The sequence below is a fragment of the Topomyia yanbarensis genome, chromosome 3 (assembly GCF_030247195.1).
Source record: "Topomyia yanbarensis strain Yona2022 chromosome 3, ASM3024719v1, whole genome shotgun sequence".
Taxonomy (NCBI): domain Eukaryota; kingdom Metazoa; phylum Arthropoda; class Insecta; order Diptera; family Culicidae; genus Topomyia; species Topomyia yanbarensis.
This window is the reverse complement of record NC_080672.1, coordinates 18,484,674-18,498,055: the sequence shown is the minus strand read 5'-3', so window position 1 is coordinate 18,498,055 and position 13,382 is coordinate 18,484,674. Positions and strand designations below refer to the sequence as shown.

The 13,382-nt window shown below is 38.4% G+C and overlaps 2 protein-coding genes across 2 annotated transcripts in view; both read right to left on the bottom strand.

Moving 5' to 3' along the window:
* Nucleotides 1–1,050: 1,050 nt before the first annotated feature.
* On the bottom strand, nucleotides 1,051–3,678 carry LOC131690337 (maltase A1-like). Its single transcript, XM_058976039.1, has 4 exons — nucleotides 2,496–3,678; nucleotides 2,325–2,432; nucleotides 1,349–1,836; nucleotides 1,051–1,291 (listed from the first exon to the last, which is right to left on the bottom strand). Exons 1-4 carry the CDS (start codon nucleotides 3,639–3,641, stop codon nucleotides 1,186–1,188), a joined length of 1,848 nt encoding a protein of 615 aa, XP_058832022.1. The 5' UTR covers nucleotides 3,642–3,678; the 3' UTR covers nucleotides 1,051–1,185.
* A 5,286-nt stretch (nucleotides 3,679–8,964) lies between these two features.
* Nucleotides 8,965–13,382, bottom strand: part of LOC131690338 (maltase 2-like) — a 34,970-nt gene continuing 30,552 nt past the window's right edge. Inside the window, exons 2-4 of the mRNA XM_058976041.1 lie at nucleotides 9,896–10,462; nucleotides 9,214–9,833; nucleotides 8,965–9,159 (exon numbers count right to left, since the gene is read on the bottom strand). Of these exons, the coding sequence (XP_058832024.1) occupies nucleotides 9,027–9,159; nucleotides 9,214–9,833; nucleotides 9,896–10,462 (1,320 nt within the window). The 3' untranslated portion in view covers nucleotides 8,965–9,026. The remainder of the gene's footprint in view (nucleotides 9,160–9,213; nucleotides 9,834–9,895; nucleotides 10,463–13,382) is intronic.

Genomic DNA, 13,382 nt, shown 5'->3' with positions numbered 1-13,382 from the left:
GTGAGTTGGTGGTTTCGATTGGCCTTTTAGTTAATTGCATCTGAGAGCATCAACAGACAAATGCTTTCAAAATGGATGCCTCGCGAGATTTTGAAAGAATTTGGAGTTTTGGACCATCGCGATCGCTACATGTTTGAGGTTTTACGAATGTTTGTGGTTGAAAGTGACATAAGTCGGCCCTACCATTGCTCTAAACCTAATAATAGGAGACAAAGCAAAGGTAAGGGCGGATATCAACAGTTGAAAGTATACAATTCCTCTAATCAAGATTCAACTAGTTGTAGGTTTAGAAGGGCCCGTCAGTAATATCAGCCTTGGGGCCCGACATCAAAATTAAGCGCCCATTTCTGACTGATCTAGCCTTTAAAGTTATTTAGAGCAGAATTATTTGGAAGGAATTCAAGCAGCCCAACGAATAAAACAATTACTACCCGAGCAAACGAAAAGCCCATAATACCCCCATGCTCATGAGGTTTGACATGGGTGTTTGAAATGGGTTCAACCCATGAAAAAACCATGGTCCGGTAGATCCCATATAAAATACCCTATGTTGGTATATTTATGGGTTACTAAGACCATTTTATGGTTTCTTGACGGTTGTGAATTTTGGCACGGACGATGTTTAAGGTCTTTTCAAGGGGCTATGTGGTGTTTAAACCAATGAGTATTTGCTCGGGTAGACTGCCCAGAAAATAATGAATTTTTGAAAACTCAATCGACTTTCACCCCTGAGTCAATTCCTACTCTAACAAATACTCTTTTTATTTGCGTATTGCTTTTCTTCTTTTTTGGGTTGATTTTTTAAAGCAGATGTTGACTATAAAAAATTATGGCTTAGCAGAGGGATGGTATTGGTGCTTTTCAAACTCAAACTGGCACAGCCAAGTAGGTCGTATAAACTTCTGTAAATCTTCTCCGTACCATTTCTCGACCCAATCATGGTCGTGTTGCTGCCCTTTTTGACACTGCGTTTGGCATTTGGTTGAAAAGAACAATCATTTGCCAGTAAAATGGTAAAGTACGGGCAGTAGCGAGTAAAAATAAACATAATTTTAATGCAGGCGAAAATCCTCATGTTATATTTTAAGATCTTTACACTTCAATAATATTTGTACTTTAGAAGTGAACATGAATTTTTTTCAGTCGATTTTTTTCGTTTTGATTTTGTTTTACGCATGATAATATTTAGTTTATATAATTCAAAACTTCGTAATAGAAGTTATTACTTTTGACGCCAATTACGACTGATTCGTATGGATCCAAAACGACTTCTTTAATGGTAACAGGCTCTCTGAAAAATAAAATAAAAATTTAAAGTTTTTTCTATATGTCCAACACAATTTCCTACCCCTCCTGGTGTACCGAGTTGACGGAAACCACTCGATACAAACCGACTGAAGCCAACGGAATGGTAGCCATTTTAGAAATGTCCAACATTCGCCGTGCTTTTCCATTATTCACCAACGTTACCAATGTTTCGAAACCGGCGAGCTCGCGAAGAATCACTAATACATCACCGCTGACTACGGTTTCCAGTTGCCCTTTTTGCCAGGTTAGGCTCGTTCTCATATCCATCAACCGCTTGTACACCTTCAGGTGACTATTTTTCGCCGCCTGCTGCAGCTCGACGTTTACCTCTTTATATACAGGGGACACTGGTAGCCAGGTTTTATTGGCTTTTGAAAACCCTGCATCTTTGCTGGTGTCCCACTGGAATGGGGTCCTCTCCGGGTCTCTGGTGGTGTACTGGTATCTGTCTGGACCAGCATTGCAAGCGGCCGGATCGACTGTGTCGTTGTATGAAATCCAGACGTCCGTCATCCCGATTTCTTCGCCCTAAAAGAATTAGCATTAGGATTTTGAAAGTAACATGGGTCTCGTTGGAGATGTTCATAGCGTATAATATTTCCGAAGACCCTGCTGAGAAGCCCTGGCGTCTCCAACGAATGGACTATAATTCTTAAAAAGTTCGATAAAAGCAGTCTATATAATTCTAGGCAACTTTGTTTTCTGTCAGGACGTAACGGTCATGAAATCGCCTGAAGGTATTTACGCAACGTTTTTAATGTTATTTCGTTTTTCGAAACAATGTTTTTGCTGATCAAAATTACTCTGAAAACATGGAATGAAAATTTACAGAAGAATTATTTTATTTTTGTAATGAACTGAAACAATTTACCCAAAAATTTCAACGTCTTCTATCTAAGAGTATCAGTGCGTGCCTCTACTCAATTCCAAACTATTGAAAAAGCGATCAATGTTTCTCCGTATTGCGCTAAGGAGGAGGGTTGGCTCTGGCACTGACACATCTATTCAATACTTACATTGTACGAAATACTGATTCCTGGTAGTGACAAAAGAATCATGTTCATACTATCGATTTTGTTTTCCCCGAATCGGCTTGCTACACGATGTTGATCATGATTGCCCATCTGAAATATTACAACGTTCGAACAAAAATTGCATACCACGCTTTTTTGTTAACCTATACCTACCACCCAGTTGGCTACTGCTCCATCATTCGGCATTTTGCTCATCCAGTACCTGATAGTGTTCTCGATATCGTACGCCGATGAATCCTTCCACAAATTAGTAATAAATCTGAAGTTGAACGGAATGTGCGATCCAGGCACCGTAGAATTGCCGTAATATTTCATCACAATGTCGATGCCGGAGTATGACTCAGTCATCATGATTCTGGCATCCCCACCATTCACCTTTTGAAAGTCATCTAGAACTGCACGCCACTGATAAACCATATCAAGTGTTTCGTTACGATCCTGTGTGTAAACATGAACTGTGTAGCCTGGGTCATCTGGATCATTCGTATTGCCGCTTAGCGGTTCGTCAAGATAGTTTCCCTCGGCATCTTTATCGATCTCAAACAGCGTCGGAACAGCGTCGATTCGATAGCCGTCAACACCGCGCTTTAACCAGAACCGCATCACGTCTTTCATTTGTTCCACTACTTTTGGGTTTCGATAGTTCAAATCCGGCTGCTTCACTGAAAACTGATGCAGATAGAACTCCTTTCTTTTGTCACTCCACTGCCAGGCACTACCTCGGAACAGACTGACCCAATTGGTCGGTGGTAGCGGCTTCGCCGGATCAGCCGGGTTCAGTTTTCCCGGATGCCACACATAGAAATCCTCGAATCCATTGTCACGATTTTCTGATTTTTTGAACCATTCATGTTCATCGCTTGAGTGATTGGGCACAAAATCTAAAATCACTTTCAGTCCTAGTTTTTTGGACTCGGCAACCAAAGAATCGAAATCCGCTAGCGTACCGTATTCCGGTTGAATGTCGTAGTAATCGGAGATGTCATATCCGAAGTCAGCCATAGGAGATTTGAAAATTGGCGACATCCAAAAGCCACGGATGCCTAGCTTCTGTAGATACGGTAACTGTTGTATAATTCCTCGAAGATCACCGATCCCGTCGTCATTGCTGTCCTTGAAGGATCGTGGATAGATTTGATAGAATGACGCGGTTTTCCACCAGCTGTAGTCCGGAGGTGGATGTTTTTTCAGGATTGCCAGCGCTTCCCTGATGCCTTGCAATGGTCTTCTAGAGTGCACCAATCCAATAAACAGCACAAAAAATAAAAACGTGAGGATACGGTTATTCGCTGCCATCATGATCGCACTCTACGACTGTCCCCGATCAACTGATCATCGTGTCGGCTTGTGAGCGCGGACGACGCTAAAGGTCGGAGAATCGAGCGATTACAGGCAGAGATGCCAGGTACTTTTTTCAAATGTCTGCAATAATAATTTTTAAAGTCTGGGAAGAACAAAAAATGTCAGGAAAGCTAGTGTAACCAAAAGCCTTCATGTTCAAAAATCTGCAAATATCTGCAACAAAACTAGAAAATCTGCAAATATCTGCAACCAAACTAGAAAATCTGCAAATATCTGCGTCATCGAAAAAATCTGCAGCTTAAATTAAAAGTCTGCGAATTTGCAGACTTGTCTGCAAATCTGGCATCTCTGATACAGGATTATCATATTACACTTTGTGTCGTTCGAGCTACCGATTGTCTGCTACTGTGCTATATTGTTGTTTACTCTACCACCACGGTTCATCGTGATTGAATCTATTTTTGGCGACAAAGGATGAACCGTCTGTCTCGCACCCGGGCTTATTCATCAGTGTACCTTTATCTGTTCTCACTACCTATAGATTGTCCAGCGGTTGTGTTTCTTATGGACTCGAAAATAGTGTTAATAGGTGCAGTAATAGGTAATAGCATTCAGGAACTAGTTTAACAAGCTGTCCCACACCGTTAGGTTAAAGTGGCCAGACGCGCCGGATAATTGTAAATTATTATTCTAAATCTAAGCAATGTTACTATATTTTAATGGCCGCAAGGTTCTACTCAATCGATATTGTTGGCTACTTTTTAAGACTAAGAGAAACGAAAGCAATGAAATTGAAAGACGGATAGGTACTCTAGAACGAATCAGTCCTATAAACTTAGAGCGGAAAACTAGGACTAGGAGGCTCATATGCATATGATCGAAAGGAAATGTGAAGAATCTTTTGTCTTCTGCTGGTAGGAGTTGGGCATAGGAGAACATAACTCATCGCGAACACCGGCATCGGAAATTTTTTAAATATATGATCATTTTATTCATATAATCTATTTTATTCGTTTCATTCTTTGAATGCATGCGGATCAGTTTATTCATTTCATCCATTTAACTTATTTTATTCACTTTTTTCATTTTATGCATTTCATTCATTTTTTTCAGTTCATGCATTTTATTCAGTTTTTTCCTTTTGATATTCACACAATTTTTTTCATTCATTTATTTTAATCATTTCATCAAAATTATTGATTTGACGCAAATTAATTTATTCTGTAAATTTTATTACTTTTTTAAAGTGTTTCTTTTTCAATTTTAATCATTTCATTCTTTTATTCCGTTCTGTTTTTATTCAATTTATCAATTCTGTTCATTTTTTATTTGTTTCATTTTATTCATTTATTTGATTCTATTGATTTTATTAATTTTATTGTATCTTTTATTCAATTTATTGTATTCATTTCGGTTTTTTGTCCCTTGTATACATTTCAAATCGATACAAATCCAACAATGAAAAAAACGCAATTATTTCGGTTGTCTTTCCTGAGTACACTGCTTGCTGTTGCACGTGATCTTTCTTAGGGGCGAATCGTTATTGCAATTATTCACTTGTTGATTGTTTCTGTAAGCCCTCTTGTCCATATCATTGTCACTAGAGCAGTTTTGGTTCTTACTGGTTTTTCGTGCTTTTCGTGAATTTTAATGTACTCGAAGCTGGTGCGCGGTGCCAAATCATGAAAGCGTATTTCAGTAATATCCTTATCGATATAAACGGAAATCAAGTTTTTAATGTTGTCGTATTCGACGTCGTGTTGCATGTTATTCGTCACACTAAATAATTCTGCATCTTCTAGAATCTTGAAAGTTATCAGTGCCACATTTATTGTATGATGTAGGTGCAAGTGGGTCGTAAGGTCAAGATCCACTTTCTCCTTTAAAACCTGTTCGACTTTGCGCACTGTAGGTCTTCTTCGAGTTTGCCTGAAGTCGATCACGACAGTATTTTGGCTTAGTGGGCGTGATTCATTCATCTTGCTCACCGTGAGGGCAACAAGGCTATCCTGTTACCGGCATGTACAAGTAACGAAACGAACGCGAGTAAATTTATTCATTTGCTTTGCTGTGAACGAGCGGTTTGTTTTTATCTTCTAGTCTGCCTAGATCAGGGGCTTAACTGGGTTTTGTTTGGAGTGTAGTTCTAGTGTTCAAAATCAAAAAATGTTTAACGAATAAAACACATATTGCCCTTCAGTTTAGACTATTCAAATAATATTTGCCATAGAAATCAAAATTATGTACCCAGTGTTTGGATTCTCAATTTTTGAGGTAAAACAAGGTTCGATGAAATATAAAATTTTCAAAACATGATCTAAAAAAAATAAAGGACTTTTTTCCAATTCTAAATGTAATATTTATTAGATAATTGATACAAGTCTAGCGCCAACTTCTGGCAAACATTTAAGTTTACACACAAGACTGTTTCTATTTTTGACTTTTAGCTCCACCAGGCTTTTCTGATTCCTTTCATGGTCCTTAGTAATTGTGCAAATTTTGGTACCGATTGGTTGTGTCTACGGACCCTCCAAAAATTTCCAAGTTTATATGGAAGTTTGCATGGAAAATCGGTTAACATTGAAAATAAATTCTTAAAAAAAAACACCTTATCATTCAATTAATCAGAACACTATATATTTCTAAAGATAATCTTCTACTGAACACATTCGGGGAACATTGCAAGTTTATGAAAATTCGTTGAGAAAAGTTATTAACAAAAGAAGCAGTATGACTTCAAAACAAGTGGATTTTATTAGTAACCATAGCAACCCTGTTTGAATAGCTACATCGTTATACCAGTGTAAACTAGACTTGCCACCCACCGCTCGCGTATGGCAGGTACAGCTATTCAAACAGGGTTGCTATGATTAATAATAAAATCCACTTGTTTTGAAGTCATGTTGCTTCTTTAGTTAATAACTTTTCTCAGCGAATTTTCATAAACTTTTAATGTTCCACGAATGTGTTCAGTAGAAGATTATCTTTAGAAATATATAGTGTTCTGATTAATTGATTGATAAGGTGATTTTTTAAGATTTTTTTTTCAATGTTAACTGATTTTCCATACAAACTTCCATATAAACTTTGAAATTTTTGGAGCGTCCGTAGACACAACCAATCGGTACCAAAATTTGCACAATTACTAAGGACCATGAAAGGAATCAGAAAAGCCTGGTGGAGCTAAAAGTCAAAAATTGAACCAGTCTAGTATACACGGTAGACATGACCTTTGAGTTTTTCATTCTCTTTTTTACTTTATGTCTAATTTTACTTGTGGTAGGCTGTATTATTGTGGAACACGAGGATAAACTATTTCGCCATTCACCTCTGATACAGAACTCCTATTCCTTACCTCCCCGCTATGCCAACCACGATACAGGCCACTTTATGCCGTTTTTACTTCAACCCGGAGGTGGGTCTGTCTCCTACCGCTGTCAGGTTGGCGAGTTGGAGCATGACTTAGGCTCATTTCGAGCGGAAGCCGCAAGATCAACTGGGGTCTGTGATCGTATGCTATGTATGGAAAGGGGAACAAACAATGCGCATGTGACTACTACTACTACTAATACTAGCGTATCCGTCTTACAAAGTGAATCCTTCGGTACACTTTGTGGTTTTTGGGCCGCTCAAAATTATTTCATACTTTGTTCAATAAAATAAGAAAATCGATAGTTTTCTTTTGTAGGTGCTGTTTGTTTTCTACCCTCGGTTAATCTTTCCGAGACTATTTTATTCTTATCCTTTTACACGTTCTTATTGAAAAAAAATATTTTCGCTACTTGTCGTGACGAGTCCAAGTCAATAACGGAGCTGCAACCATAGGCGGTCGCACAAGCTCAACCTCAAAATAAACGAAAACTAAAAAAACAAGCTGAAAAAATTGGAAACGTTCATCGAAGTATAAATAAGAAGCAATACTCCCGATAGTCGGCTGTGCAGAGCTCAAGTTGCTCGATAAAAATTCTCAAAAATTAATCGCGGACGATTTTCGTACATACTGCTAAGATCATGTTGCCTACCAAGACATACCGCCTGACCTTTCCCTTGCCTATTGACACAATTCCATTCCTATAATGCGCGCGGAGATGCACAGGTAGTCTCGGTCTCTACCAACAGCTAGTGTCGAACTAGCATTACTTTCCTTCCCCGGTAGAATAGAAATGCTGAGTTCGTGAAACAGGCACAGTTAGAATGATTTGCTCTTCCCAAGCATTTCACTCATTCGGTCAATCACGAAGTGCAACTATAAGCAGTCTACCTAAGCTAAGTTATGTCGAATTTGACTTGTTGAAGCAGTATTGGTGACTAAATAATAATTTTGCTCTAGCACTGCATAAAGATATGCCCCCAAATAGGATTTGAACCTGCTCTCTTCCAATTGTTAGCTGGCTTATTAGGCGCTCCACCATCGAGAGAACCTGCTATTTAGCCAATTTATTCTGATTCCTGGTCACTAGTATCGCATGATACATTTTAAAAAACCCTTTTTAATAAAAAACCGAGTCCACCCAATGATCAAGCTTATTACTATTATTTTACCGTAAAACGGGGGAACATTGATTGACATTTTCCACACTTTTTCGAATAACTATCTTCAATTTAGGTAGATGTAACTGTTTGCATTTTTAAAGCAAGTACTGGTACCCATAGATTAAAAACATCCAAATTGTTTAGTAATTTATTCCGTTTTGTTATAAAAATAAAATAAATTAGTTGTAAATTTTCATTCGTTGTTTTCGGGGTGACTTTGATCAGAAAAAAATTGTGTATCGAAATAAGAAATAACGCTCCAAACGTTGTTTAAATTGCATATCTGCAGGCGATTTCATGGCTTGATATTGTGACGTCTCGAGAGAGAGAGAGAGAGAGAGAGAGAGAGAGAACAAAATTGCCTAGAAAGATACAGATGACTTTTATCGAACTTTTTTAGGAAAAATGTCGATATTAAATAGTTAACAATAAAAATCTCGGATTTTTAAAATAAATTTTTGGACAAAAATATTTACGGTTTCTGAAAAAGTGATCAATTCAGATGAAATTAATTGAACAGATTGAAACGATGCGTGAAAGTTGTATCATTTTCAATTGAAAATTGTGTTCATGAAAGGTACATTAAATTACCAAATAATGTTTAGAATATGGTTTGTCTTTTGTTTCGATGATTTTGTTAGAGGGAATCATCTTATCGTACGTTACTGAAAAAAAATCTCATTTGATCAAACTTACCCCGGTGATCAACGATACCCCGTTTTACGGTACTTGACTTGATGGAGGGACAAATCTTGCTGCCTTTAAAGCAAATCGCTATGGGACAATATTTAAAAAAACTACACTATTGCGTTTTATTTGTCTTCTGTATAATTTATCTACATATCACGTTTACTGAAATAAGAAGGCTTTTATGATTGCAATCAAGACTAGTAGTTTGCTAAGAATTAAAGTTACTGCAGTGCTCCTTAGGACCAACCCCTCGTACGGTAGTAGTAGCAAACTGTCCGTTTTGATGGAATCCCTGCAGAAAAAGATATTAATTTTTTTAGAATTATTTTCAATACTGAATCCATACCCCTCGGATCGTCCAGATGAAACACTAGCTACCTCGACGTATAGCTTATCCACTGGCTCAATCTCAAACTTCTTGAACACATTTTGTACGTTCACTGTAGCGTCCTTATTGGCGATATTAACCAGAGTCACATAAACTCTAGACTTGTGTAAAACCGGTCCCGAACGTAAAATGGCGAATACGCTCTCCCCTAGCGTGTCCGTTCCATATGATACTGTATGGAATTCGTCCTTATCGCGTAGTTCCATTAGCCGCTTGAACACCTTAATGTGACTCTTGTCAGTATTCAGTTCAGTTTCTACATTGACTGTTGTATATATTGGATTTATTGGTAACCATGTGGAGGTTCCCATCGTGAAACCTGCCATCGACGTGGTGTTCCAATGGAAGGGAGTACGAGCCGGATCCCTGGTGTACTTTTGATAATCAGTTGAAGAAGTCTGGCAAGCGGCTGGATCCTTAGTGTCCGCCCAAGTCAGTTCGTAGTCAGTCATGCCGATTTCTTCACCCTGGTAGGTAACCGATACTCCTGGCAGAGATAATTCGACCATTTCCATCAGATCGGCCATGTGCTCTCCTCCCATTCGAGATGCTACGCGTCGTTTGTCGTGATTCCCGAGCTAAAAGACAAGGAAAATATGTGTCTTAAGAAATGTGCTCTCCAGATATGAATCGTACTTACAACCCAGTTCGGAACGTGTCCAGAAGGTACGGTTTTTATCCACGAATCAATAACGGTTTTAAAGTCGGCTGCCTTGGAGTTTTGATCCAAACGCATTATTAGTTGGAAATTGAACGGCATCTGCGAACCCTGGCGTTTGTTCTGATCTTGAAAATAGGTACTAACAATGTCTAGGCTTGACCATGCCTCCGTCATCAAAACTCGCGTGTCTCCCCCTTTTTGCTTCTTGTAATTGTCCAACAATTCGCGCCACTGGTACACCATGTCAACCGTTTCTGGCAAATCTTGCGTGTAAATGTGGTTCAGATATTCCGGACGTAGTGGGTCGTCCGAATTTCCAGACGGAGGTTCATTGGGAAAGTTTTCATCCTCAAACATACATGGGACTGCATCTATGCGAAATCCGTCAACTCCCTGGTCTAGCCAAAAGGTGAGCACGTTTTTCATCTCGGTAACAACGGTGGGGTTACGATAGTTGAGATCCGGTTGTTTGTAGTGGAACTGGTGCAAATAATACTGCTTCCGCTTGTCGCTCCATTTCCAGGCGCTTCCACGAAAAGCTTCTACCTGTAATAATCAATTCGACTGATTATAATAAATTTCTATTTAGGGGAACTGTGGATAAGACGGACAGGTGGGGTTAGACGGACACATGGTTATTTTAGGGATATAACATAAAAACTTCAATTGTATTGTGTGTGTACCCTATCATTATGGGTAATCATGAATTATGAAACACCTAGTAGGCCTTGAATACTGTTAAACGTGTACAATTTAAGCAAATATTGATAATCAGTAGTGCAGCTTCGTGCGGATGTAATTTTCCAGTGTCCGATTTTAAGGTTTATCGATGAAAAAATCAATTTTTTCGTGGATTTTTTTCTTTATTTCGATAAAGTAACTCTTAAGTGACATCTTCGTGGAAAATAATAGGTAAGTTGATTTATGCGTGAATTAGTACAAACGTTTAAAAAATAGCTGTACTGGTGGGGCAAGACGGACAGTCTTGATTAATTCTATTGATCCATCCTTATATGAATGTCTCGCGTGTAGAAACGAAATTCTAGCAGTCAAACGTGCAGATTGTGACTGATGATTGGAACTGATGGTATAGCTCTCTTTATGATAACGGCAAAAACGATATTAAAAAGATGGGTGGGTAATGTCAGAGACATAACCGGAGTGAAGTAGAATACACTTTAGACCGGTAAATTCTGCTCTGGAATAAGCAATTTCTATGCGATTTTGTCGACTTTAACACATTCATAGTTTATTTGGAGTATTTTTGGAATTATCAAGTTGACAATTTGCAACATTCTTTGAAAATATTGTTGAACTTTTATGAATGAAGGCACGCAAACGAGCGTTTGACCGTCGTCCTACTACCAGCATCAGAGAAGTAGCAGATCAGAATGTTTCGCTACATGGCCTGTACCAAACAAACCGCTCGTAAGTCCACCGAAGGAAAGGCTCCCCGCAAGCAGTTGGCAACAGCTCCCTGGCAACCCTATACCATCATATGGAGTTTGACAGCGACCGACATATATGGGGCGGTATAGCTATAAAGCCCCAAACAAAGAATTATGTTCGGCACTATGCTCGATATTCAAGCATTCCACACGACGTTTTGCATCTTGTGGGATGATTTAATAATTTAATTTAATCGACATTTTGTAACTAAATACAGCTTCTAATCATTCGGTTCAAAATCAATGTTTTGCCTTTCATGGCAGTGATGCTGGCTGTACAGAGACGTCGTCCTTGACAGGGGGCTGGTTGGCAACGAAGCAGGCACGTAGCCAGAGGGGGGGCTAGGGGGCTAAAGCCCCCCCGAAACTTTTCAAAAATAAATTTAAGAAGCAACATGTTTTTCGGTAACTCGTAAAAAAATTGTATCTTGTTTGGTTTCAACAAATTAATGGGAGAATGGTGAGGAAGATTGCTATTTCGAGCCACCGAAGACATCGGTCACGATATCTACTCAGTATGCCGAGTCTGATAACACACTTCCTTTCATATTGTGTGACTCGTCGGAAGAACAAAAGAAACTGTTACTTTAATTCTTGCTGGGGTGATCCGTCGGATGATTGAATCGTAGAAGCAAGAAGTGGTGCTCCAGCCAAACGTGGAGGCTATTGACTTCTGGAATTTTTGCATAACCGAATTTCATGATGGGGAATATTTGCTGAAGGTGAAAATAGAGGTTATGCTTACGAACATCGCCTTTAACGAGTTCTACCTTGTCAGGCATTCAGTACTTATGTTACTCAACAAATTAGCCTAGGTGAAACCAGTCATTTTGCAACTTGTAATACGTGGTTGATTCTCATATATATGGATGATGAGAAAATCAATGTTCGTCTACAAGATCTGATACCTCTTACTTGAACCGCGGGCGAACGACCAGGAGGTTAAAGCCCCAATAAACAAACTTAACTTCTTTGCACCGTGGCCATTAAAAGATTCCTGTCACATTTGGAAAAAATGTAATTTATTATAAAGGACTCATCTAGGAATTAGACGGGTAGGGTCAGCTAGGATTTCGTCCTAGCTGACCCTGCACGCACAAAACGCAATGCGATAATATCATCATACACGTTACATCTTTGCACATCCATAGTCTCCAATACGATTACCTGAAAAACAAACAATTGCCAAATTTGTGGCTGCTGTTCATATAATATTGACGGCAAAAACTGCGTCTAGTATCTCAAAATTAACAGTCAGCATCATCATTGAGGAAGTCGACACTGGTGGCCCGTAAGGGGACAAAACAAAAATGAAATCAGACATTCGCGAACTGCCATGTCCATAGCAGTTACCACGATAATAATACGGAAGTGTACAAGATAGATATGAACGACCACCAAGACGCGGTTGGTTATGAAAAATATTTCTCAATCAGTAAACAGGTCAATCGCACGAGATCTGTTGGACAACCATTAGCGTTTTATCATTTTCATTGTTTACATCGTGGAAATATATTAAAGACTCAAGGCTTCATTTAGCTAATGCATTGAACCGACTCAAGTAAACGAATTGTATAATAAAAAATTAGAAGTTTCATAGAAAACTGAGTACAAAAACTGTTCCAAAATTAACATTTATCGCTAGTAATGGTATCTAACAAAACTCCTTTTATGCTAGATATTGGCCTGAATAAAGAAAGTTAGTTAAATCATACGCAAATTGAATTTCTGTAATAGATTAGAGCAATGTGCGCTTAATATAAACGTCAAGCATCTTCCAAACTGTTTTCTTACATTCTTTAGCTAAAAATAATTGACACGTATTTTTTGGTTTGGCTAAATATTATATTTTTTTCAAGTTATTCGCTTTTGAACTTTTGAAGTCTATAAAATTGAACATTTTTCAATCACTGATAACTCGGAAACGACTCGATATATGGAAAAAAATATTAAATAAAAAAGTTGCGTTTTCAAATAAGCTTACCAAAAAAAATCACAATTTTTTTGTTATATAACTT